The following is a 25,823-nucleotide window of genomic DNA, read 5'->3' on the forward strand; positions in this document are numbered from 1 at the left end:
TCTTGATTACCTTTTTGTTGCAGCTGACAAAAACGATCATCACTGGTTTTAACCTCATAGTAGAGTTAAGGAAGAATCTGTACTAGGACCAGCTCTGCCAGTTTTGTTTGTTGGTTTGTTTGCTTGGACTCGCATTGTCTTCGATCTATAGCTACTTAACAAGAATCTTTTTATGGCACTGAACCATTTTATATCTAAGTTTAGTTAAAACTAGATTTAATACACAGATACACACAGACACAGACACACACACAAACACAGTGCAGTCATGTTGTAATACACTAGAATAAACCAGTAAAGGCCCACTGTTTCTCTAAGAGAAACTTGTTAACAACTAACATTGGGATCAAGAGAACTGATTGAAAACCTAGTGTTCCACAGGAGTGAAACATTTGTTCCATTTTTTTAAGATCAAAAGTGAATATAGATAGATGCCCTAATACTTTCTCCCTGTACCTCAGGGGCCACATTGAACACCCACCTTGGGACCACTCTACTGCACTAGATTTATAATGGTGTGTCTTGTGATTTCTTTTCATGAAATAATCTTGACTATGCTCCATATTATTATATTCAAAAGTCAACTTCTAGTTGTGCTTCATTCTTCTTGACTTATTTCAAAGCTCTTATGTTTTTTCAACGACCTGAGGCCAAAACCAACAGAATTTGGTCTCATTGCTTAACTTTTAATGTTCCTGACTTATTGGAGGGCAGGGAGTTGGACCAGATCTTCTCTTGAGGCACTTTGCAAATCTAAGAGCTCCCCAACTGTCCAAACTTTATCACTATTTTTGTACCGTATCGTCAGGGACTCTGTGCTATGTAAGTCATTTTCTGCAGTACCTTGCGACAGCAAAGGCAAAGTCCAAACTCTTCAGCTTGGAATATAAGACCCATCAGGATCTGGCCCCTGCTGGCTTCTGCAGGCTACATCCCATTTTTCCATTCTCATATCCCGTGTTGCTGCCATGTTAAGTCACTTCTCATATCTTTGTCTTGGCATGCATTTCCATGCGTCTCTGCCTTTGTAAATGCTAGTTTGTCTGCTTCAAATGTTTTCTCATTCCTACTAACCTCTCCTTTAGGGCTTGTCTTTCAACAAAGCTCTTTTTTATTTCCTTGGTACAAAGAAGTCACTCCCTCCTTTGATGAACACAGCACAATACACATATCCCACTAAAGTGTCATATTAGATAAAACATCTCTTCTAGATTATGAGTTCTTTGAGGGTAACAACCATGTTCTTTCTACCTTTGTAACTCCAGTGCTCAGCACAGGACTAGGTCCATAGGATGCATTCAGTAAATGTTGAGGAAAGAAATCAATGAGTAGTAAAGAAATAAACGAATGGAAGAAAATGATGAAAAAAATATAGTTATTTCAATTTGCCCAAAGTAAAAAAAAAAAATAGATAAATATGGGTTGAAGGAAGAGAAACATGAACAGAGGCCTAGTAAATGAGAATAGGGATCAATAATTAGAACTTTAATTGAGCACCTACTATGTACTATAAACAGTGCTGGGGAGTAGGAAGATATTTATTCATCCATTTTCTTATTTACTTATGGAAACTACGGGAGGACAGTGCCTGTAGTTTCTGTTTTATTTGCTATTGTATTCTAAGCAGTTAAATAACTAACAATAAGTGAGACACAATCCCTCTGTCTGAGTAGCTCACATTCTGGAATGAATATGATTTGGCTTTTTATAAATCTTTGTGTCTAAAAGTAAAACTAGTATGGGATAAAGAGGGAAGCTGCCTTTCAAGTCATGCCACGATGACATACAAACATTCCTACAGTTACAACCAAGCTCCAGGCTCTAGCCATGTACCCTGACTTTTCCTCTTTCTGCTGGAATTGGGTTCAGTTTAAACATTACTAGAGGCTTCAAGATCACTTGCTGGGTATATGGAATAAACATTACAGGGAAGTATTCCAGTTCTTTCAGAAAAAGCTTTTCGTCTCAGACTATTTTGTATATGTCTGAGGGAGAGAGAAGGAAAAAATCTAAAATCTTCTTCAAATTAACAGAAGTTTAATTTTTAAGCTAGAAGGGTCCTGGGGTGATTGAATCCAACCCCCTCATTTACAGGTGAGGGATGTGATCTCTGGAGCCGGGTGGGGATCCCCTCTATCACACGTCAAGGCTAGGGCACTGACTTTGTGGGATGAATCACAGGTCTGCTATGATACCCTGACACCACCTGGGGGCATCTAGTGACAAGATGGCTCAACAACTACTAGCGTCTCCTGGGTTCTCAGGCTATACTTGGCTGTAGAGCTTAGAAGCCGCCATTCTGTGACCTCCTAGCTTCATGCGGCTGTTGAGTCTTTCTGATACTCAGGGAGCATGAGCTCCCAGGCAGTAGCTCAGATCACCCAAGCCTGTGGGCAACCTGGCTGCTGAATGCTGATGCTCTGGGCTGACCATCTCCCACAGGAACTCTGGAATATTTTCTGCTGGCTGACAAAGGTGCACATAAGAACAGAGCCCTTGGCTATTCATAACACTATATGTAAGAGAAATGAATCCACTGGTTGTAGCAAAGGAGAAACAGGAGTGGTTGGCTAGTAGACATTATTTTGGAGGAACAAGGTCCTGCCTGGGACGTGACTTGGAAACACAAGGGACATGGACATGGAAAGTTGTGCAACATGCCCAGATAGGCCGCTCTCTGTGCTATGTAGCCAGAGGCTTGCTTCTAAGGAGAATTCTCAGGTTGTGCAGTTAAAAAAACTTGAGGCAGCTCTGCTAAAGTGTGACTTCGGATGGAGTCTCTCAGTGTACAAGCCCATTCTGAGACTGCATGTCCTGTCTTCCTGTCAGAGCACAGGATGGGTTCTGCTTTCACTGGGAAAAGGGAGACTTCTCTTCCTTCGCCCAGAAAGGGGGCCCAAGGATGGACCAAGATCAGAGCCACTTCCTGAGCTGGGGACAATGCTGGGCAGAGACACAGAAAGGGGCCTGCAGCAAGTCCACTCAGCAGGCTGAGTGTGAGATGTGGAGCAATAGGCAGGTAGTGTTAAAGGCAAAAGTCATACTAGGGGCAGGGCAGAGGGTCTGACAGGGGCACAGCCATGATGAAGTGGCTCCCCTGGGCAGCTGGATGTGGACGTCCATATGTTAGCAGGTAATAATGCTCAGGTTGCTGAGCAGAGCAGGGATGGAGCTCCAGAACCACAAGTGGCAGGGGTGAGAGCCTGGCAAGAGAAGGCAAGGCTTGAGTCCTTGGGTGGCAGGAGGACAAAGTTGCTTACCTTAGGAACTGAGGCACAGAAAGTGAGGTTGGGATTCTGGGACAAGGTAGAAATCCATTTGGCAGAGCCGGCAAGCCACTGGTCAGACAGCAGAGCAGTTGAAGGACAGAAGACTGAGCAGCTAGGGCTGCTCTAAGCCTTCTCTTCAGATTGGGGTTCATTCTAGAAGCCTGCAGGTTGGACCCACAGGGCCCTGTAGGGGTAGGAGGAGGAGGTAGAGGCAGGAGAGGCACGTAGGCACATCTCTTTCTTTTGCTGGGACACTGTCCAGGGGTAGCATCTCTCCACATCACAGCCCCTCTCCATGGGGTTCACTTAAAGCCAACTCTTGACGCTTCCAGGATCAGACTGGCTAGACTCACTGCACAGGTGTTTAGTAAGGCCTGACCCTGAGCACTCCACTGAGGCTAGTACTAGTAATGTGATGCTTGGCTTTCCAGTATTTTCACTTCTTACTGCTTGAAATTTATCAGGGTTGGGTGAGTCCCTGATTTAGAAGCCCTGGAATTACTGCTTGAGAGAGCCCTCACTCAGGACCCCATGTTCTCCAGGGCTTAGGAGAGTCCTGTTACTACTTTGCTAAGCCAAGAGCTTTCTCTGACCTCGAAGTTCCCTCTTCTACCACAAAGAGCTGATGGTCTCAAGGTCCATTCACCTCCGCCCATCATGGTGCTGGGGCATCAGCATCAATTCTGTAACGGCACTAATGCTTCTGGCTAAGATTCTCGTTTTTCTCCCAGTTCTCGTAGTGGCACTGAAAACCATAAAAATATTAATGTCCTTGCTAACTCACTATAATGCTGACTCTTGCTATGAGTGACAAGGGCCACTAACACTTATTGAATGTGTACTGCCCTGACACATAAGCATTTTACATCTCATTTAATCCTCAGACATCCCCATGAGGTATGGATTATTATCCTCAAATAGCAGATGGAAAAAGTGAGGCACAGAGTGAGACTTGTCCAAGATCACAACAGCAAGCAGGGGAGCTAGGATGCAAGCCTGGGCTCCCCGCCTCCGAGGCTGGTGCTCTAAAGCACTAAAGATCTACTGTACATTAGCTTTACATCACATCAGACAGAATTAGATAGAAAGTCAGGACTAGTTAGGGTCGTGGAGTTGTAGCAGCATCATGCTGTACAGGTTTCCAAACTGGAGCTGTGGAGATGGCCATATAAAGGACCAAGCCGGGGAATCCCTGGGTAGCGCAGCGGTTTGGCGCCTGCCTTTGGCCCAGGACGCGATCCTGGAGACCCGGGATCGAATCCCACGTCGGGCTCCTGGTGCATGGAGCCTGCTTCTCTCTCTGCCTGTGTCTCTGCCTCTCTCTCTCTCTGTCTCTCTGATGACTATCATAAATAAATAAAATTAAAAAAAAAAAAAAAAGGACCAAGCCGGTAACGGGGGCTTGGCACATGGGCTCTAGGGATGATTGGCTTGGCTTCAAATGATGGCTCCGCTGGGGCACATGGATGGTTCTGTCTGTCTGACTCCATTTCAGCTCAGGTCCTGCTCTCGGGGCAGTGGGACCAAGCCCTGCTCTGGGGCTCTGTGCTCAGTGGGGAGTCTGTTTCTCTTTCTCTTTCTTTCTCTCTCCCTCTGCCCCTCCCCCTGCTCATGCATTCTCTCTCTCTAAAATAAACAAATAAATCTTTAAAAAATATTAAAAAAAAAAAACCCTGCTGGCTCTGTCACTTACAAGCCCTGTCACTTTGCCAGATTACTCAAGTTCCCTGTGCCTCAATTTCCCATTTGTAAAAGAAGGGTGATGAAGTCCCTAGGTCATATGGGTTAGGGGGAGACGTAGAGGTGTTACTACTTATGAAACTCACAAAGCTTTTCCAACAGTGCTGACACGTGGAACATCCTTGGTAAGTGGCAGGGGCTATTACTGAATGTGTGCTACATGCCAGCCATCAGGCTTTCAGGTATTTTATCTCATTTAATCTTCCAAACAGCCTGCACGGTGGGAGTTGGTAGCCTCACCTTACAGATGAGGACGTGGAGCCCCACTCACCCGAGGTCATCTGCTCTCACTTGCCCAAGGACCTGAACACAGGCCCTCTCCCCGTAGGCCCTGAGTGGTTCCCGATTCGGCACAGCATCCTCGCTAATGCTTCCTGTGATGGGCAGCTAGGAACAAGCTCAAGCTACCAAGCAAACAGAGATCGTAATTTGGTTTTGAAATCAATAAAGGGATGATCAAGTGGCAGAGGAGGAGTTGTTAGCTGCTCATCAGGATGATGTGAGAAGTTGCTGGCTGCATCCTGAATTAAATTTACCTAGTTGCTTTATCATCATAAACATTCATTTCAATGTGGGGAGGGATTTTTAAAAAACCAACATGAATAATATATAATGGCTGACATTTTGGAGGAAGCAGGAACTTTACCTTCTTCCATCTTCCGTCAGGGTAATTTATCATTGTCTTTCTCCCTGCCCCCTTTTCTTAAACTGATGGGGTAGCCTGTCAGCTCAGCTTGTTCTGAAACGCAGGAGTATAATTCAATAATAAATTCACTCAGAGGCCAGCTGTCAGGAAGCTGATGTTTATTTGAGCTCCATTAGATGGTCTCTATTGCTCAGCCTCTCTGAGGGCTACTGAGGGCCGTGGAAGGCCTGGGGCCAGGGGATGAGGGTGGGGTGGCCCACAAATGCCTTTCTGTAACTGCTTTGCCACTGATACCTGCATATGGCTTTCATATCTGCAGTGTGCTGCTAAAAGATTACAGTGCATACATGACCTTTTTTCCCTCCTTTCCATTATTTTTTTCCCCTTGGAAACCCTTGCTTTCAAAATTCCTGGAAACTTTGTGTCTTTATAAAGGATCTAAAGGAAATTCTGAAGACTTTCATGGTATCAACATTATTTCATTTCTCTTTATAGTCAGTTTTAAGTCCTAACTGAGATGAAAGACTGATCTGGTTAGTGAGCAGGCAAGGGCTGGGTCTTTCTCGGTCCCTGTCCCAAGCCACCTGTTTGGCTGCATAGTCCCCTGTGTTTTTCCTTCTCCTGCACTCCCCCTCTGCACACCAGGATCACACACCCTAAACTTCCTAAGGTCATCTTGATTGCAAATGTTAGAGCATGGCTCTTGACTTTTGATCTGGAAAACAATATCACTGCAATTATGCTCCAACCACATTAAAATTCTCTCAATTCTCTGATTATCCTGGAATGTCATGCCAGTTCCTCAGTCTAAAATGCATTTTTAAGTCTTGTTTAACTGACACCAACACTCAGCAACGGAGCTTACTCAGCGTGGCCGCAGGCGCACACATACAACCAACCATGTTTCATGCAACACACATCCTTCTCACGGAGTTGCGGATACTTTGCATTCCATTGCACCCCATTTCATTTAAATTTACTTCTTTTTAAAAAATAGTTTCGACTTGCTACATTGATTGCATGATGCACTAATGGGTTGTTGTGACCAGAAGTGGGATAAACAATGTTTTAATGGCCCACTATCCTCACTGAAATCTTTGTCTCAGGCCAAAGGCCACGTCCCGCCCGAAGTCTTCATTCAGTAGTCCATCTGTTGGTTTGCTTGTTCATTTTCAAAACCAGACATATACTGTTTCCTACTCTGGGACAGGCCTGTGCTGGGTGCTGGAGACACAAAGATGTGCCAGAGGCAGCCCCTGAGGTCTGCAGTGGGAGCGATGGCCGTGCTTTCGAACTCTTGGGACACTTTGTCTCTTCCCCTCCTCAGACACTCAGCACTGGATGATTGGTTGACTTGTGTGGCTTGGTCTGTGCCAACCTCTCTGCTTTGCACTAAGGGTTCAATTACTAACAAAGATTGGGACACACCAAGGGCCCTCGAGGTAAGGGGGCACAGATGCCTAGCTTCTCGCAGGCCTTGCACAGAGCAGTATTTACCAAATGGAGCTTGTGTGGTGTGGCAGCTCTGTCCCCCTCGGAGATGGCCCAGTCTTCCCCTCCCTATAGGATCTGACTCTCTCCACAGCATATGACCCTCTGCCTCCTTTGGGATGAATCCTCTGGTCACCATCCCCCTCCTTTTCTTAAAGTCCCCCGACTCCTCAAGTCTTTTCTCTTTGGGCTCAGTGTGTCCCATCAGCTGACTTTCACAGCAATCTGTCCACACTCAACTTTCTTGCCTGAGTGAGTTGATCAGCTATTAGGCTTACGGGCTCCAGAAAGACTTGACAACATCACATTTCTCTCACCCATACGGTGTCCTCAAACATACTCTGAATGGATATTCAAATAACTTGGGGGTGGTTCTTTTGTCAGAACCTCTTCCTAAGATCAGCTAACCTGTCTGGCACTGGCAATCTACAACTCTGCTGAATATGTCTGTCTGTCCTACGTCCAGCCTGTCCTTCCCAAGAGAAGAGGTGCAACCAAAATTGTATCATAGGGACAGAGCTGGCTTGAATGTTCTCTGAGGAGGAAATGTCTCATGTTTCCCTCTCTTTCCCAACTCTCTGGTCCCAAGCTTCATAGTCTGGGTCCTGTCATGTGTCCTCCTTTAATGGATGGTCATTGCCATCTGTGGGGGGATCCTTCTGGCACCTACAGACCTGAGCAGCCCCTTCTATCTCACTCAGAGGGTGCCATACATTATGTCTTCCCCATGACTTCAGGTGAGGAACAGGCGTTCCACTGAGCAGATGGGGCCTAGGCCTGGGAAAGAAAGACGGTATTCAAGCCACCTAACCTGGTGATGGTGGATCTCCTGCTTGCTCTGTCCCCTCCTACTTTAGACCTGTGTTAGATCAGCAGACGTCATTCATATCTCTGTCGCTTATGTGGAGTTGAGGACAGCAGGAGCAGAATGTCAGACAGAGCTACTGTATTCACTGAACCTGTATGAAACACCTGCTCTGGGTCAGGCATCGGGCTGGGTACTGGGGATACAGATGAGCCATACAGGGTGCCCCAGGGAGGCCTTCTTTACTCCAAGTCCTTCTGGCAGTCCTGCTTCAGTTTGGAGTGAAGCTCTGTGCTTTCCTCCAAGGAGTCCAGCCCAGCCTAGAGCCTATTATGCCTGGCTGGGCCCTCACGTGCTGAAGTGCTGCTGCTCATCCTTCTCCGAGGGACACCCCTGCTCCAGGACCTCTGGTGCCAGCTGGGGTGCTGCACAGAAGCGCAAGGAACTCCCCATATAACTCCTGGTGTCCTCTGTGGATCTGAAGAACCTCCTGCTTCTTCATCTCAGACATGGGGTCAGGTCTCTGAAGAAAGATGTTCCGGGGAGAGCCCTGGGCACCAAAGACTGGCTTGCTTGCCTCCCTCACAGAGGGGCGCTCCAGTCAGCTCACACTGGGTTTGAGATCTTGTCCCTCCCGTGGTGCCATCATGCTCACATGTGAGTCTCACTGAGTCAGACCCAGAGCTGGGGGCCTTCGGCATGAAGCACTGGCACCTCTGGGGCTGCCTGTCCTCACTGGGCTCAGGAATGCTGCTGGATCTCTGGATGCCAGCTTGCATCATGAAGCCCATCAAATGGACTCCTATGCAGACTCTATAAGCTGTGCCACAGCATATAGGGTGCAGGAGAATGGGTGGTTTCTGTCAGGCACAGGGCTTGTTACTGCTCCACACAGTCATCAAGTTGGGTCTGGCTGCCCATCAGAAACCCCACTCTCTGGAGGAGTGCCACTGGATTCCTCCCTAAAAGGAACCCAGGCTGGCAGCTGGCTGGCTGGTGGATGCTGCTTTTTCCTTTCTCCAGATAGGAATTCAATGGGCAAACCTTGTTCCTCTCTTGGTGGCTGCTGGACTTCCCTGGAGGATAGGTTACTATTAAGTTGCACTTCCAATTAAAAAAGAGTTAGAAGCTCTTTATAACAATATCACCATTACCATCACCACCACCTCCATCATCATCATCTTCTCCATCATCATCATCATCATCATCATCATCATCAAAGAATTAGCAAGCATTTTTTTGTGTGGTCAGAATGAGGTGATAACTTTATGTACTTTGTTTTTTTTTTTTTTTCCCCATTTAATTCTCATGGCAACTCTGCAAAGTAGACATTATTACCTGCTCTTACAGGTGAGGAAATTGGAGCTCAGAGAGGTTAAGGAACTTTCCTAAAGTCATACAGATAGAAAGTGGATGCAGAAGATTTTAAATCAAGTTGCCTGAGATGAATGGATAAAGAAGATGTGGTATATTTATACAATGGAATACTACTCAGCCATCAAAAAAAGAAATCTTGCCATTTGCAATGACATGGATGGAACTACAGTGTATTATGCTAAGCAAAATAAGTCAGCCAGAGAAACACAAATACCATATGATCTCACTCTTAAGTGGAATTTACTAAACAAAACAGAGGGATCATAAGGAAGGGAGGGAAAAAAAAGATGAAATTAGAAAAGGAGACAAACTGTAAGAGACTCTTAATCATAGGAAACAAACAAGGTCGCTGGAAGTGGGGTGGGTGGAGGGATGGGGTAACTGGGTGATGGACATTAAGGAGGGCACGTGATGGAATGAGCACTGGGTATTACATAAGACTAATGAATCACTGACCTCTACCTCTGAAACCAATAATACATTGTATGATAATTTATTAAATAAAATAAAATGAATCCAGTTGTCTGATTCTAAAACTTGTGTTATTTTCAGCAGGCCATGGTGCTGCCATAAAAGCTACCATTTACTGACCACTTGGTGCCACCTAAGTACCAAGCCTTGTGCTAGGTGCTTGATTTCAGTTAATCCATTCAATGACATTCATGAAATAGTCACCATTCCTGCCTATTGGTACCTGGAGGCCCACACAGAAAGATTAAATCATTTCCTCAGAGGCCACACAGAGCTGGTGGGAGGGAAAGCCAAGAATCAAACCCTGGACACTTCCCATGAAGCCACTTTCCTTCGGCTGAGAGAAAGGAAGGCAACAACCCAAACTTGGTAACGGATTCTACTTTATCCCAACTATGCAAATAAGCACTGGTTTGCAGACCCAGATCAAGATAACAAAGTCCCCATGGATTGTCCAATGAGAAAAGCATTTGATGGCTCATGTTTCCAGGTTTCTGGTCACTTGGGCTTGTTTTACATAAAAATCTGTGTGGGGATACTTCGTAGTGATAGACAGCCATTTCCTCTGAATCTTGATGAGTGAGGAACAGGGACATAATGATTCGGGTGCATATGAGGTAAAAGGAATTTTTTACTGTAACATTTAGAAGCTTCTATTATCCATTTATTTGTAGAGTGAATGCCATATTCCAGGCCCTGCCCTCAGTGTGATAGGTTTGGAAAGACAAATGGTCTCTGCTTTCAAAGCATCTGTAGTTTAACCCAAGTTGACAGATACATAAACAATGATCTGGGAGCCAACTTCTCCTCCTGGCTCTGCTACTCATCTGTAATATGATTTTTAGCAGATGATTTAACCTCCCTGGACTCTGAATCCTCAGTATAAAATTAAGTAAAATAGATAATGTATCCATTCATCCTTCTCCTTCCATTCCTCCCTCCTACCTACCTGCCTTCCTTCTTTCCCTCCATTTCTTCATTGTTTAAGGCAATATGTATGCATATTTGTTTTGAGCATCTACTAAGGGCTAAAATGAGTAAGATGTGGTCCTCTCCTGGAGGAATCAGTTTAGAAGGTTGACAGAGCCACATATCCAGTAGTGACAGAGCCAGGATCGCAAATACAAGTTGGCCTGACTCCGAGGCCTACACTCTTCCCCTCCATGGAGAGGTCCATTTCTCCCAGTACAAGTTTCTGAAATTGCCTCCTTATGCAAGTCAGGCCTGCTGGAGAAACAGTACCAAAACCCCTGTGTGGGTCCTATCGTGATCTGAGGCATGCAAGCAGCAGGCTCAGTGGGTCACCAGATGTGCAGGGGATATGGTCTCTGCTGGCACTGATCAGAATGGCACAGTAAAGGCACTCCTTAGGCAGAACAGCCACCAGCAGCCAACCAGCTGCAGCCCTCATCAGATCCTATAATGGGTCCAGTAAAGAAAAGCTGGGCAAGGAATATTCCCTTTGGTGGGAATAATACTCATATCTCCAGTTGGTTACAAGAATGCATGGGCCACGAGCACACATACAAAGTCACACAATTGAATAGAAGAACAGGAAGCTTCCTACCCAGAGATGAAAGCAGCAATTCTGACCAAGATAAATGAACAGGTTTTTCCTCTCTAGTTCTGCTCCTGGCTCTGCCACTTGACTAGCCTGTGAATTGGGGAAGGTCATTTAACCTCTGAGGTTCTCAAGGTAAGTTGAAAGATCTGGATTACAATGCACTTTTTTCCTCTAAGAAGGTCAAAGTTTGAAGGCTCTTGCCCACTCCTGTTAGGCCCCTCCTGCTGGGCTCAGAGCACTGCCCTGAGGGGAGGGCTCCCTGTGGGAGGGCTGGGGCAGCAGGAGGCATGTGCCCTGGACCTCACAGTCCTGCTGTGTGAAGCCCAGGACCCAGGCTCCATCTTGTCCCAACAGTGAGGCATCCTCCCTGGATTCCCAGTTGTGCTCTGGAGATGACAACACTGTCTCCCAGGGTGGCTCCCTGTGATTTCTTCTTGGGTCCCTGCTCTTCCTCCCTCACACATTCTCCTTGAGCAAACTGCTGGGTGCTCCTGCCTGTCTGTTGATGGTTCCCAAATCAACACCTCTAATCTCTGTGTGAGCTTAGAGAATTGCTTATGAACTACAAGATCTCTTGGGTGCTTCCTACCGCCTGGCTGCGGTGTGTCCCTGCCCTTACTGTGCAGGGTGGAGGTCATCACCTTGCTCCTAAGTGCTGCTGCTCTCAGGTCCCCAATCTGATGAAGGCAATGCCATCTCCCAAGGCATCTGAGTGAGAGACTCTCCTGCATTCTCCAGGCCCAAATGATGACTAAGCCCTGCCAATCTCCTCCTTTAAACAGAACTTGAGGATGGCTTTCACCCTTCCCACCCATCGCCATCGCCATTGCCATCGCCACAACTCTGCTGTCCCCGCAGGGCAAGAACTCTCTGCTACAGAAGTCATGGACACAGAAGGGACACAGTCTGTAACTACTCAGCTGAACTGTGCTGATTTATAGAGAAAGCTCTGCATATAAGAGGCATCACTACACTGGAAGACATTCAAAAGAAATCATAAGTCGGGCGCCGGGGTGGCTCAGTGGTTGAGTGTCTGCCTTTGGCTCAGGTTATGATCCCAGGGTCCTGGGACTGAGTCCTGCACGGGGCTCCTTGCTGGGAGCCTGCTTTTCCCTCTGCCTGTGTCTCTGCCTCTCTCTATGTCTCTCATGAATAAATAAATAAAATCTCAAAAAAAATCATTATAAGTAGCTCCTTCTTGGATATTATGTCTAGTTCGCAGAGCCTGGTCTGGGGAGCAGAGAAAAGAGGGTTGCCTTTTGCTGGCTCCTGTCCCCTGTCAGGCCCTAGTCTTTGCACAACCTGCTCCTTCTCCCTGGAACACCATCCCTTCCCTGGCAGAGCAAACCATTTCTAATCTTTAAGACTGTTCTTAAGTCATGGTTTCCTCCTATCCAGGAGCACCTCTTGGACATTCCCGGGGGATGGTTCTGGGTGCACAGTTCTGGTCTACCACACTGGTCTCTTTTTCATCCTCTTAGTGGACTGAGTGACCAATGACAGGGACTGTGTCCTGTTCAGTCTGTGATTCCAACACAGGACCTGGCACAGAATGGACCTCAGTGAAAAACTGTCGAATGTGTGACAGATACACCTGTGCACTGGTGAAAGAATGCCCAGGAAGGTGGCCTGGAGTGCCAGCAGATGTGCCCCACCCCACACTGTCTTCTGGACATCAGCTCTGAGGGTAAACAGTGTTAAAGTGTTTCCGCTCATCTGGAGACCGCAGAATCAGTAATATCTGACTGCAAAGAGGGTATTGATCCAAGATTCCCCTCAGACCTTTGATTTCTCACTCTCTCCATCTATCACCCAGCGGGAACAACAAAACTTTGCTCATTAAAATTCCAAATGCCTGGGATAGCAGTTTTCTAAGTGTGAGTACCCGAGGCTGCCTCTCTGCCTCCTGTGACATTCCATCAAGAGCCTTCGATGCCTGCCCTTCTGGCTTCCTCCCACTCACGCCCCCTGAAATGTGGCCCTAGAGGTGATTCCGTTCTCCTGCAGAGAGCATGGCTGGAGCTGGGGCCCAGCGGACTCACCCTCCGTCAAAGGGGTTCTCCCCGGGAATGATGTGTGTGCTGTCCTTGCCCACGAGGAACTTGATGCGGTCGTAGAAGGAGTGCAGGTTCTGCTGGGACACAGGGGCCTGTGTCTCCTGGATGATGTCCAGAGGGTCGGGGGAGCCCAGGCACAGCGGGTTGACATGACAGAGGGGCTGGAGGCAGCAGTCAGGGTCCATGCAGTCCATCAAGCCATCTGCAGGGGTGACAGAGCACGAAGTTCATATCAGTACGTTCCACCAGCCGTGTTTGTCCGCAATGCCTTTGTTCACTTCTCTATTTTCCACTCACTGAAAAACTCTATTAAGAACCTGACATAAGCCACGGCCTTTGCTGGGAGATCCAGGTGCTTCAGATCTGCTGCCAACCCACTGGTCTAGTAGGAGAGATGGACAAGCAAGTGTACAGAGTGATAGCAGTTTTTTTCTGAGAGTTTGTGGAAATTATATGAGGGCCCAGGGATGGGAGAGCATATTGAATGTCTGAGCTGCTAAACTCAACTCAGAAAAGTGAGGGGCGAGTGGAAGAAGAGACTGTCAATGCTGGTAGGAGCAGAAGTGCCGGGAACGTGGGCCAGCGTAGGGGGTTTGCATCTCACCCTCCTGGAAGGTTTAAAGCAGGGGTGACATCATCTGATCTGAATTATTGAAAGAACCTCCCTTGTTGCCAGGATGGGGGACTGAAGCTGGCCCAAAGTGGAAGCTGGGGACCCCACAATGGCGAGGGCATTTGTGAGGTTGCACGGGGCATAAATAATGGTTGCTGAGATCAGAGCAGGAAGAGAAATAGGAACGTTTAAGGGTTAAGAACAATAAGAGCTGGTGACTGACTGGCTTTAGGGGCGAGGAAGAGGCCCCATGACTGCCAGCATCGCTGCCAGCTGCCATGTCCATACAGGAAGACCCAGCTCTGCTTTCTGTGAGATGGGGTCTCTGATTGCCATGCCACTAGCAGGGAATTCTCTTTACCTCATGGATGAATTTTTTTCAGGACTGAAAATTATAGGACTGCTTCCAGCTTCCCAAAGTACAAAGAAAGAAATTCCATCAGACCATAGATTTTTGGTTGCGTGAGGGCTTTTACAGGCACCCAATAGCATAGCTTAAAATGGATAACAAACCCAGGGATTAGAGGATACTGCCTCACGTGGGGAAAGGAAGAGCCCAGGATCACAATCTGTGCTTTGTTGGCAGAGAAAAGTCTAAGGACACCTGTTCCTCTGGGTTCAAATTCTGCCTTTCTTGCTTATAAGCTGTGTGACTTTGGGCAAGCCTTCCCACCATCCTGAAGACCTATATCCTGTTCTGGTCACCTCTGCTGTATCCCCAGCACTTAGTACAAGTGTTTAAAACATGACCATTAAGTAAATACATGGATGAGAATTGAATGAATTAACAAATGAGACAGATGATGAAACCAAATGACCGTCCATAAAAGCCAGAAAACCACTATCTTCATTCGATTTAATTCAACAGTGTGAGCATCATGAAGCTCAGATTGAAGTTCAGGTCCCAGACCTGGCCCTAAGAATGTCCCTGGACGAATGCCTGCATTTACCCTCCGAGCCCCAGGCTCCTCATCATTGACGTACTTCCCTCACTTCTGTCTCCCTGGGTTTATAATACAGATGCTGCCACCAGAGCACTGCACATGCACTAGCTAGATTCGGTGCCCCATCCATGCAGGCAGCACCCTCAAGCCCCTTAGCCCTAGCCTCAGAGGTGTTGTGGCCTCAGGTAAGCTACTTGACCTCCCTGAAATCCAGTTTTCTTCTTAGGTAAATCAGGGACAAAAATCCTTCATCTTTCTCGCCCACTTCGGCATGGTAGTCAAGACTTTATGGCTTCCTTGAGGGCAGCAGAGCAGAAATAGCCTGGATTCTGGAACCCAGATTGGGGTCAAATCTTGGATCTGAAACTTACTACAGTGTGACCTTGGGCAAGTCACTTAAACTCTCTTGCCTCCATTTCCCACATGTCTTACAAGGGGATTATAAAAGTGTCACATAAATGTTACATAAATACAAAACCTATGTCCTCAAATCCAGCAGAGTAAGGGACACATAGTAAGTACTTACTAAGGGGTAGTTCCCCTTCCTGAGTCTACATACAGCTTCCTTCCAAAGTGAAGGACCATTGGTGCTTTGTCTGCTCACCTCCTGGATTCATCTTAAGATGTGGAGGAAAGGCATCCTCTGACCAGCACTGTCCTGGGTCCTAGCTTGTGGCTCCTGTCCCAGCTCCCAGATACACCCACTCGCCGCCTAGCCAAGCACCTGTCTTCTGCTGCGGATGGCAGGCTCCATCACACATTCTCGTGCTGCCCCTGTCAGACATTGCTTAAACACATAATTACAGCCCGGGCTGTGGGTTATTTGCATTCTGCTATTGATGTTAGCATGACAGATTCAGCAGCCGCATCCATAACTCTGCAGAAATGCTCCATTATTCAATCCCAGTGAGCAGGGACGTTGACCATTAAATCAGCTAGCACAATTGAAGGGCTGTGAAAAGTCATGGCTAATTTGAAATTTTATTAGCTATTGCCTGCTCTTGTTTACCACCGAAGCAGACCCTGGAAGCCAGTCTTTTACCTCTTTATAAACACTCTGCTCTGTGGCATCTTGGAAGAACTGCTTCCTGTTCTCTAGTCCTGGGGGGAAGGTTAGCCAGGAATTATTGTTATTATTAATGATATTATATTAAACAATGATGATGATGATGATCACAGGCGTCGTGCTAAAAGTTTGACAAGGAATGCTTTCAAGAAGTGTGTCGTTGAATCTTCCCTGCTCTGTGAAGCCACTGTTGTCACCATTACCCTCATTTTATTAAAAACAAACAAAACACTATTAATTTGTGTGTGTGTGTGTGTGTGTGAGAGAGAGAGAGAGAGAGAGATCTATCTCAGACTCCCCGCTGAGCAAAGAGCCCGATACAGGGCTCTATGATCTCATGATCCTGAGCCAAAATTAAGAGTCAGATGCTCAACTGACTGAGCTGCCCAGCCATGTCACCACCTTCATTTTAGAGAGAAGGAACCAGAGGCTCAAAGTGGCGGAGTAACTTGGTCAAATTCCTGTAGTGAGAGAAGGTGCAGACTTGGAATCTGAGCCCAGTTCTTTCTGAAGTATAAAAGGTTCTCTAAGTCCTGAAGAGACCTTTGGGAACTATTTCTTAAGTGGAAAACATGAATTTATGAGTTTTGCTGAAATACCACTCTTCGGTGCCCTTCCGGCTCCTTGGGTGACCTCCATCACAGCACTCATTCCCCCTCCCCACACTCTAATTTTGATTTTCTTTGTCTCCTTCCCCAGACATTGAGTTCCTGGAGATGAGGGCTGTGGGACTCATTTCAGTATCCCTGTGCCTCTTGCTCTAGCTTCTGGCTTTATCTTTGCTTCTGGAATCAGACTTCCCCACATTCCTGTTTTCTTTCCTTTTTAAAAACAAGAAAGGCAATACATTTTTAAAAAGAAATTGTTGTTTCTTGTGATCAGAGGCCTTTTGTGATCTAATTGGCCATTCTACTGGAAATGAAAGTCTCAGTAAGGGCTCTGAGCTTCAATTTGGCTCATCTGTAAAAGGCACAATCAGATGTACCTCACAGGTAGGCTGGGGGATTAGGTGAGATCATGGATATGGAGCACTTGGCATGATGACCAGCACGTAAGTATGTGCTTGGTAAATAAGAGCCCCTGCCAGCTCCTTGGCTGGGTGCTTCCCTTGGACAGGTATCCTCACAATGGACCTGCCTTGGCTCCCTCCCATCACACATTCCAGGGCTGCCCTTTCTGGATGTAGTTTGGCTTTGAAGAACTGAATTAGATGAAGATGGCTGGAAAGACACAGTTGTCAGTTATGGAAGTGGCGACTCAGGGGACTTGAAGATTGGGGTTCTCTGAAATGGAGCCACATCCCACAAGCAGGGTTCTCATGAGAGACCCAGGACTGGAATGGCTCACCAGTATGCTTCACAGGACAGTGACAATGCCAGGTCAAGGGTTCCGTCTGCCTATGCCTTTCTGGGTGGACACTCCCTAATCCTTCACTCAGCAAATATTTGCAAAGTAGTAAATGTGAGCTAAACCTTTGCTAATAGAGATGATCATTGTCAAATGAAGCACCTATTTCAAAAACAAGTAGCGCCCACAAAATTCTTATCAAGGGTTCAGTTTACAAGACAAGCTTTTGTGCAAACCCTTCTATTTTCAAATGCAGCATATGGCAGCCCGATAAGGGCATGTGGCTGTCCTGCAGTAAGAGAGACTCTTCTACACTTTTGTTTTCTTAGCCATAGATGACAGATTTTAGAAGACTCTGGTTAAGAGAAAAAAAGTATGCTTTGAGGACAGACAATCAAATTTTGGGATAGACCACAAATGCATCAATGTATAGTTTTCATGATTGTCCGGTGGGGCTAGTTTGGAAACATTTACATTTTCCAAGGATTTCATATCTTACTTAATTGTATATTCCACACAAGCTGGCTGACTTACCAATTGTCCATATTTTATTTCTATGCTATTATACCTTTATTACGGCAAATAGTGCCTGCCCTGCTGGTGGGTGTCAGGTAACCTTGAGGACCAGGGAATGGGGGACAAGAGAGAAAAACATCCAGGCTAGGAGCCTGAAGAGCCATCTGCTTCCCTGGCTCTGTCACTTTCTCGCCATGAGACCTGGGGCACATGCCTTCCTATGTCTGAGACCTCATTTATTCACATGCACCCAGGAGAATGTGCCCTGCCAGTCTCTCAGGATCGCTGACAGCTTCCTGGGTTGTGCAGAGTAAGTGAGTCCTTCAGTGAGGTTCTGGTGTCCCCCTAGTGCCCGTGGCTGTTCCCTGGAATACCCCCTGCAGACAGGTGACATGGCACAGGAATGGCTGAGGTCTGCCATTAGTCACTGTCCTGAGTAGCTTTCTGTTCATTTTGTGATCTTAACAGCTGCCAGTGAGTGGTGGGACCCTGGGTGACTCATCTCTGTATCTGATGTTGGTGGCCCTCTCGGTCAGACAGCCCCCAGGGCTACCCTGCCTGGGGGCTACCCTGCCCCGGGGCCACCTCCTGGCCTTACTGTGGCTCGGGCCCATCTCTCCTGGTGGCCAGCTGGTTGAAACCCCTTCAGAGTGAAAGGTGGGCCCCAGGGTCCCACAGAAGGCTCAGCTAGCCTTCTCGTCTTTACAAATGAGGACGCTGGGGCTTGGGTTAAGTGACTTTACTCAATGTCACCCGGCTTGTGAAGTGAGGCAAAGTTCGGAACTTGGTATCTTACTTTTCTTCAAATCCAGCTGTTGGGACCATCCATCCCACAGTCTACATCTTTCTCTGTCAATACTTTGGACATTCTAGTTCCTCCACTGGGTTAGGAATGGACTGGTTTATTTTTCTACCCCAAATGCAGAGCACAGTGCCCTGCACACGGTGAGCATCTCATTTGTTGAACGAATGAACAAAGGAAAGAATGATTATTTGAGGACCCCGAGGCAAACAGCTCAGTCACTTAGGCGGGGCCATGGAGTGGGGTGGAGGCCAGTCCCCCCCTAGGAGGAGCTCATTTCTCTCCTTAGAAAACAGGCACGGGGACAGGCTCGTCCCTTCGGTGTCCATCATGTGGACAGATAGGGAGAAGACAGTCACGCCTCTGCAGGATTCAGCCCTTGGCTCAGCCAGAGACAAGACAGTTCTGGGAAAGAAGGAAGAGATGGGGCTGTGGAAGCCAGAAGGTGGGAACCCAGTTTGGGCTACGGTATTGTCTGGAAGACAGAATGCTTCAGTGGGGGCTGGAGGGTGGACAGGAGCAAGCCGAAAGAACAGAGATGGGAGCAGGTCTGGCAAATTCAAGGGGAAATTCTTCGTGTTGTAGTTGTCTGCATGCTCCTTACGCTCACGGCCCCGTGGACAGCGTATAGCAAGTCCATCTATTTCTCCGTGGGCTTAGCTGCTGCCCCTGCTCCACAGCCCAGCAGCCAACCTCATCTCACTCACGCCCATAGTGTGGCCACAGAACGGCTTATGGCAGGCGGTGAACAGCATCCAGGGAGGCCCTGGGGATGGGGGTGGAATGTCCCTCCCCCTCTCTACACATCTGGGAGAAGTTTTTGTCATTTGCTATAATAAACTCTGTGCCTTCTTTGAAAAGGCTTGCAAAATCTCTATCTGCCCCTTGCAACACAGGATTTTTAAAGGTCAATTTCTCTCTTGTCTCTTATCACAAGAAACGTGGTTTAGAGAAAGTGGGAAGGGTGACTGAATTCTATGGCTTTACGTGAGCTCTCCACTCCAGCAAAGGGAGATGGGGAGGAGGAGGGAGGGCAGACAGCTTTGTTCTCTGCTTTCCAGAAATTTCTCCTTCCAGATGGCATCTACCAATGATCCATACTGCAATCCACGATCGTTTTTAATGGGATCAACAGCACCTGAAAAGAGGATTGCACCTTGAAGCTGCTTACAAATTCTTCATCCAAAGGGGTCTGGTTGTTTTAAGATTCCAGGGGATTTCATATTCTGGCTTCTTTTTTTTTTTTTTAAGACCCATTCCATTCTAATCCTAGCTCTCTTGCTGATCCATCGTGTGATGTTGGGGAAACGACTCCAGCACACCGAACCTCAGTTTCCCTGCATGGAAATGTCTGCCTTGCAGGTCTGTTGTGAAGGGCTGGACATCGCGTCCACAGAATGTCCAGCACAGAGCCTGGCTCTGGGGAATGCTCTCTAACCTATGGCTCTTACTTTCCTTTATGTAAACTTGAATTATTTTCCTTCCAGCAATGAGCATGGAACAGTTTGGTATATGAATTTTAATCAAGAGATGAAAAAGATTCTAATTGTAAGTGAAATAACTAGAGTATAAAATTTCATAGAAAGTGTAATTCCAATTCTTAAAAATAATTATTTCTATATGGGTATATATATATTTTTTATAATAAATATCATGCTTTTGTGCATACAGGTAGAAAGGCACAGGAGAATGAGAACTGACATTTGCAGGTGGGGGACTGAAACTTAGAAAAGTTGAAGAGCCCACTCAGGGACATGCAGTCGGCAAACAAGAGAGCTGAGGTTTAAATCCCGGCTGTCTGGGTATAGATCCTGTACTTTTAATCGCTGTCCTGTGTTGCCTCTCAGGCACTTTGAATGCACCTGCAATCCTCACAGCGACCCTGCAAGGCAGGCATTATTATTCTCATTCCTTAGCCATTTTGTATCTTTGGGACCCAGTTTCACCATTTCAGAATGGGTATGAAATGAACATGTCCCATCAGAAGGTCCCTGCAACAGATGAGAAGACTCATGGGATAGCACTTCATGACCGCACTACATGAACCAGGCACATCCTCTTGTCAAGTGGGGCAGGCACGTAGACGAGCTCACACCGTGTGGTGGGTTGGGGCCTTTCTGCTTGCTGGTCTCACGGGGTCCCTCACCAGCCACTGGTCTGGTGACATCGGGAGGCAAGTCAGGGTGAGGGGAGCCCTGACAGAGGATCAGCAGACTGGGAGTCACTGAGTCACATTCAGAGTCTGTCTTCTGTTTTTAAATCTACACAACAACCACAAATGAAAACAAAAACAAACCAATAACGCTAAACCCAACTCAGTCATACTCTTAGCCCCCCCACCCCTGTTTTTTGGTTTCATAGTTTAAAAATACTGTGACAGCATTCTTAATGAAGCTTGAAATTCAAGTTTTATTTAGAGAGGACTGATTTAAGCCTAGAAAAGTGGGAAAGAAGAGAACCCAGCTGTTCTCAGGTAACTTGAAGAGCCACGGTTGGGTTTACAATGGAGCCATGTGTCTGAGGTCCGCGCACACTGAAAAGCTCTAGTGTGGCCAGACCTCCCAGACCATGGCAGTTTCTGCCACCCATCAGCTGTGTGACTTGGGTAAAGTACTTCCGCTCACGAAGCCCCAGTTTCCTCATTATACAGAAATAGTAAGAGGATAATAATACCACATCCAATGGGCGCTGTTAGGTGAATGCACAATTGTTTTGCAAACTGTAAAATGACATGCAAATTATCATTCTCGGCCTCCAGTCAGCTTTGGGAGCTGTGGTAGCCCCATTTAAATTCGAGTAAGTACTCACACTGCCTTTCTAGGATGAGGATGAATCCCTGTAAGGTCTCAGAGCTCTAGGGTCAAGGGTCCAAGTCCAGGCCTTGAGCCCTAGTCCAGGGTCAAGGGTCTTGGGTCCTGGTCCAGACCATGTTACTGACTTTCTGTGTGATGCTGACATGTGTGCTATGACATCCCCTTTCTGGAATCCAGTCTCTCTGCCTACAAGATGCGGGGGAGTTGTTTACAAGGAGGGAGCTGGAGTCTCTGTGCTGTGACTCTTCCAGCCCTGTTACTCGACACTGACCTTATCTAATACTTTCTCCAAGTCACATCAGCCACATCTCCAAGTCACATCAGCCAAGAACAATCGCTCAGCTAGGCTCTACCACTTTCCACTCCACCCTGACTTATTCATCATGGCTGAAAGAAAGGCATTTATTCCATTCTGCCTCCACTAGATTTAGTTGTTAGGATAGCAATTTCTTCCAAATGACTGGGCTTCCTAAGGGAGAAAGACTGGGCCATGCTCACTGATTCTTTATATCCCCTCAGAAGGGAACATGGTGCCTTGCAGACAGTAGGAGCCCAGTAAATGTGTGCTTGACTGAACGGCAAATAGCCCAGTGCTAAATACGGCTCACTCTTGTGATGCCTGGTACAGCCTGCCCCATTTCTCCCTCCATGAAAACTGTCCCCATTTGGCCAAGACTCAGAGTAAGAGGCCAGTGAGGATAGCCTTGTCCCCTCTAGCGCATGGGGACTCCCTACGGTTGTTTCATCTCTGTTACTCTATGAAGCAGGGATCTTGTGCACCATCTCCTTGGCTCCCCCAGTGGGTGGAGAGTCCACCGAACTGAGAGGACTGTGGGTGAGATGTTTCCTCATTTCACAGTTAAGAACCCAAGGCTCCCTCAAATCTTGGTCTCCACAGCTAGTTGTCTTCCCAACCATGATGACCCATGGATGTCTTCCTGGCTAGACTGGAAGCCTCATAGGACAGGGACCACATCACAGTTCCCAGGAGGGTACTGAGGCATTTGATAGTATCAGTTGAATGAGTGGCTGCCCCTTCACCACAGCAATTATCCCACCGCAGTGCAATTGCAGGCTGCTTATCTCTCCCTCCAGACTGTGAACTGCACAAGGGCAGGGACTGTGTCTTATTTGTCTCTGAAGCCCCAGGTGCAGTACAGGGCCTGATGCAGAGCAGACGTTCATTTAATGTTTGTTGAGTGAGTCAACGAACTCCGGTTACAATGCTATCATATGGCTTTGCTAAGAGATGTTAAAGCTCGTTCCAGTCTATAACCTGCTCCATAAATGCAAGAGATATCATCTGCAATTGAGGATTTTCTGATTGTTCTTTTCTAGTTTCTGCTGGCTCATCTTTCAGAGTGGCTGGAGGAGACTCCATTTCCCTGGGGTCTGGATCAACCTCGTTTCCTATGATAGGAAGCTCTTTCACCCACCCACGTTGTGAGGCTTTGGGCTCCTGTGTGCCCGTGCACCATGTAAACACTGGTGAGTTCTAGCACTAGGAGAGTTGGCTGGTCAACAGGATACAGGATACACACGTATTGTGTTACATGTGAGAGAACAGATGAATCTCATTTTATAACCTATTCTTGTATATGTGCCCTTTCCCCACATTTCTCAAGGACACTCAGTTCCTTTGCTGCCCAGATGTTCAACAGCTGTTTGAGGGCTTGGGCCAAGACTTTGCGTTCTTGACAGGGGCATGACTTCATGGTGCCGCTCTGGTCTCTTTCCTTCTGATTACATGAAATTACCATTGCCCATTAGAATTGTGTCTATAGGCAAAGTGAAGGAGAAGGCTGAGGAGTGATGCAAGTAATTTAGGCTAACATCTCTATCCTATGAAGAGGATATCCTATGAAGAGCAAATATTATCGCACTTTTTCTTGCCTGGAGACAGGGATGCTTGGTGTCCCTCCATGTCTTGCCCTGCCTTTGCCCATGGTGATCTCTCTGATCATAAAGCCCCTTTCTTTCCAGGAAATACCTGCCTACTCGAGCATCACCTTCTTGGTGAATGTGTCCCTGCTCCCACACCAAATAATATAACTCTGCAAGGCACTCACACTGTCCACTGGCACTTCACCTTGGGTTTTTCCTCCCCTATCTGAATTCCTGGAGTACAGCAACAAGACTCTGTCATCTCCATGCCTGGCCTAGGACCTGGACCCAGAAGAGGAACTCTGGATATTTACGGAGCACAAGAATTAATGGACACTGGGGGAATCCCTGGGTGGCTCAGTAGTTGAGCATCTGCCTTCAGCCTAGGGCGTGATCCTGGAGTCCCGGGATTGAGTCCCATATCGGGCTCCCTGCATGGAACCTGCTTCTCCCTCTGCCTGTGTCTCTGCCTCTCTCTCTCTCTGTATCTCTCATGAATAAATAAACTCTTTAAACAAACAAACAAACAAAAAAGAATTAACAGTCTCGGTAAGTTTCAGGTTGATTAAGGGACATTTCAACCCTGCAAGGTCTCAAGAAGAGAACTTGGATCCACTGTCTCTGCCTGGGTACCAAGGTTCAACCCCTCAAGCTCCTTGTTGACAATGACTCCACTGGGCCCAGATCTGGATGCATGGGCTTGATCACCTCCTGGGTGCAGGCAGCAGGTGATGGACCAAAAGCCAGTTCAGACAAAGGTTGGTAGTCTGAAGTAGCCCTTTCTGGGCTGCTGGAGTCAACTGAAGGCAAATCAATTAGAATACGCACAATAAAGATGTGTGGCCTTTTAATCCATACAGTGCTCTGAGATTGCAGAGCCACTCTAAGGAGTAGGTGGCCTGCTGATTTTATACTCTGTGCCACATACTAGAAAGTCCCTGAGCATCCATGTGGAGTAGCTGCATAAACACATTTGGACCAGGGCAGCTGTCAGGCCATTGTTAAGAGAGGAAGGGTCGACTGTTTAAAATTCTTTTCATTTCTGTCTTTTTAGTCTCTCCTACTCACCCCCTGAGATTAGGAGAGTCAGGAAGAATCAGCCTATCTTCCAAGAGGGAAAGTAGAGCATATGTGATTATATTCATCCAAGTAACACAACAGAAAAAGAGAAGGCTAATTCTAGGACTAATCTAAGGATTGGAATTATCCTCACAATCTAACTGTCCATTTCACAAATAGGGAGTGTGAGGCCCAGAGACATCAAGTAACTTGCTTAGGGATACACAGGGGGTCAATGGGGATTTAGGGATTGGAACCCTGATCTCTTCTCTCTCAGCTAAGAAACATGCCACAAGTCCAGGTCTTTCTTCCTTAGGGTCTAGACTACGCAGCACTTGAAGAAACCCTATCAACTAAGACCAGTTCTGTTATAAACCCACAGGGACAGAGGGTGTGGGGCAAAGGTGGCTTAGTGATGGTTACTTCCTGAATCAGGGGAGAAGGGATCTCAGCTGAGGGTAACTCAATCTCCCTCCACTGAAGATGTGTCCTTTCTGCTATTTTCTCTAATACAAAACTAGACGGGCCTCTTCTTGTCCATTTCCAGTGAGGGGGATTTCATAACTTTGCCAGGCAAATCCTCCCACTATTGAATTGCTAGAAAATTCTTTCTTCTGTATGCCTTCTCCCCTCCACTGGCTGTCAGATGGCAATTAATTTCATTTACATTAGTTCATTTAAATTAATTAAGATGGAACAACAAGAGACATGTACTCATTCCTTAGGCCATACCTGCAGTTTTATGCCTCCCTGGCAGGCCTCGCTAACTGGACAGCTGGTGTGCTGCTGGCCTACGGGCCCGGTGATGCCCACCCTCCACCCTGGGCCCCAACCCGACCCCCACTGGAGCCGCATGGAGTTCCCAGGTGCCGGAGCCCTACCTCCATCGTTGTCTTTGCCGTCACCACAGGCGGTTTCCATGGATGTGTCACAGCCGGCTCCCCTCCAGCCCAGCTGGCAGACGCAGTGCCACCCATTCAGGTCCAAGGTACATCTGCCATTACCGTTGCACAACCCAGGGCAGCCCTCTGCAAGGCAAAGCACACAGCATCGAGGTCTGATCGTCTGCAGCCACCTGTGGTCACACACACTCACGCTCTTCCTGCCTGCTTGGAAAACATGCTCACATTTGCCGGCGCGTTGATGCCCTCAGCACCCAGAGAGGCCGGGAACTGGCTGAGAACTGCCACTCTGCCAAGGACACTCTGAGGTAGAAGGACTTGGCAAAGGCCGCACGTTAGGAAGGCCAGGAAGGTGGCCCAGTTGGGAAGTGGTGGCAATAGTTCTGAAAGATGCACCTTCCACATCAAATATCCCCCGACCCCTTTCAAAAGTGATCAGGATTCCCAAGAGTGAGTC

At 47.2% G+C, this 25,823-nt stretch overlaps 1 protein-coding gene across 4 annotated transcripts in view; it reads right to left on the reverse strand.

Annotated features, from left to right (window-relative positions):
* TENM4 (teneurin transmembrane protein 4) overlaps positions 1-25,823 on the reverse strand; it is a 2,712,352-nt gene that overhangs the window by 83,402 nt on the left and 2,603,127 nt on the right. For all 4 annotated transcript variants that reach the window (XM_077867222.1, XM_077867224.1, XM_077867225.1 and 1 more), the window contains 2 exons: positions 25,346-25,492; positions 13,406-13,622 (listed from right to left, as the gene is read on the reverse strand). In XM_077867222.1, coding sequence (XP_077723348.1) covers positions 13,406-13,622; positions 25,346-25,492 — 364 coding nt within the window. The remainder of the gene's footprint in view (positions 1-13,405; positions 13,623-25,345; positions 25,493-25,823) is intronic.

This window comes from Canis aureus, chromosome 23, assembly GCF_053574225.1.
Source record: "Canis aureus isolate CA01 chromosome 23, VMU_Caureus_v.1.0, whole genome shotgun sequence".
In the NCBI taxonomy this organism is placed as follows: Eukaryota; Metazoa; Chordata; class Mammalia; order Carnivora; family Canidae; genus Canis; species Canis aureus.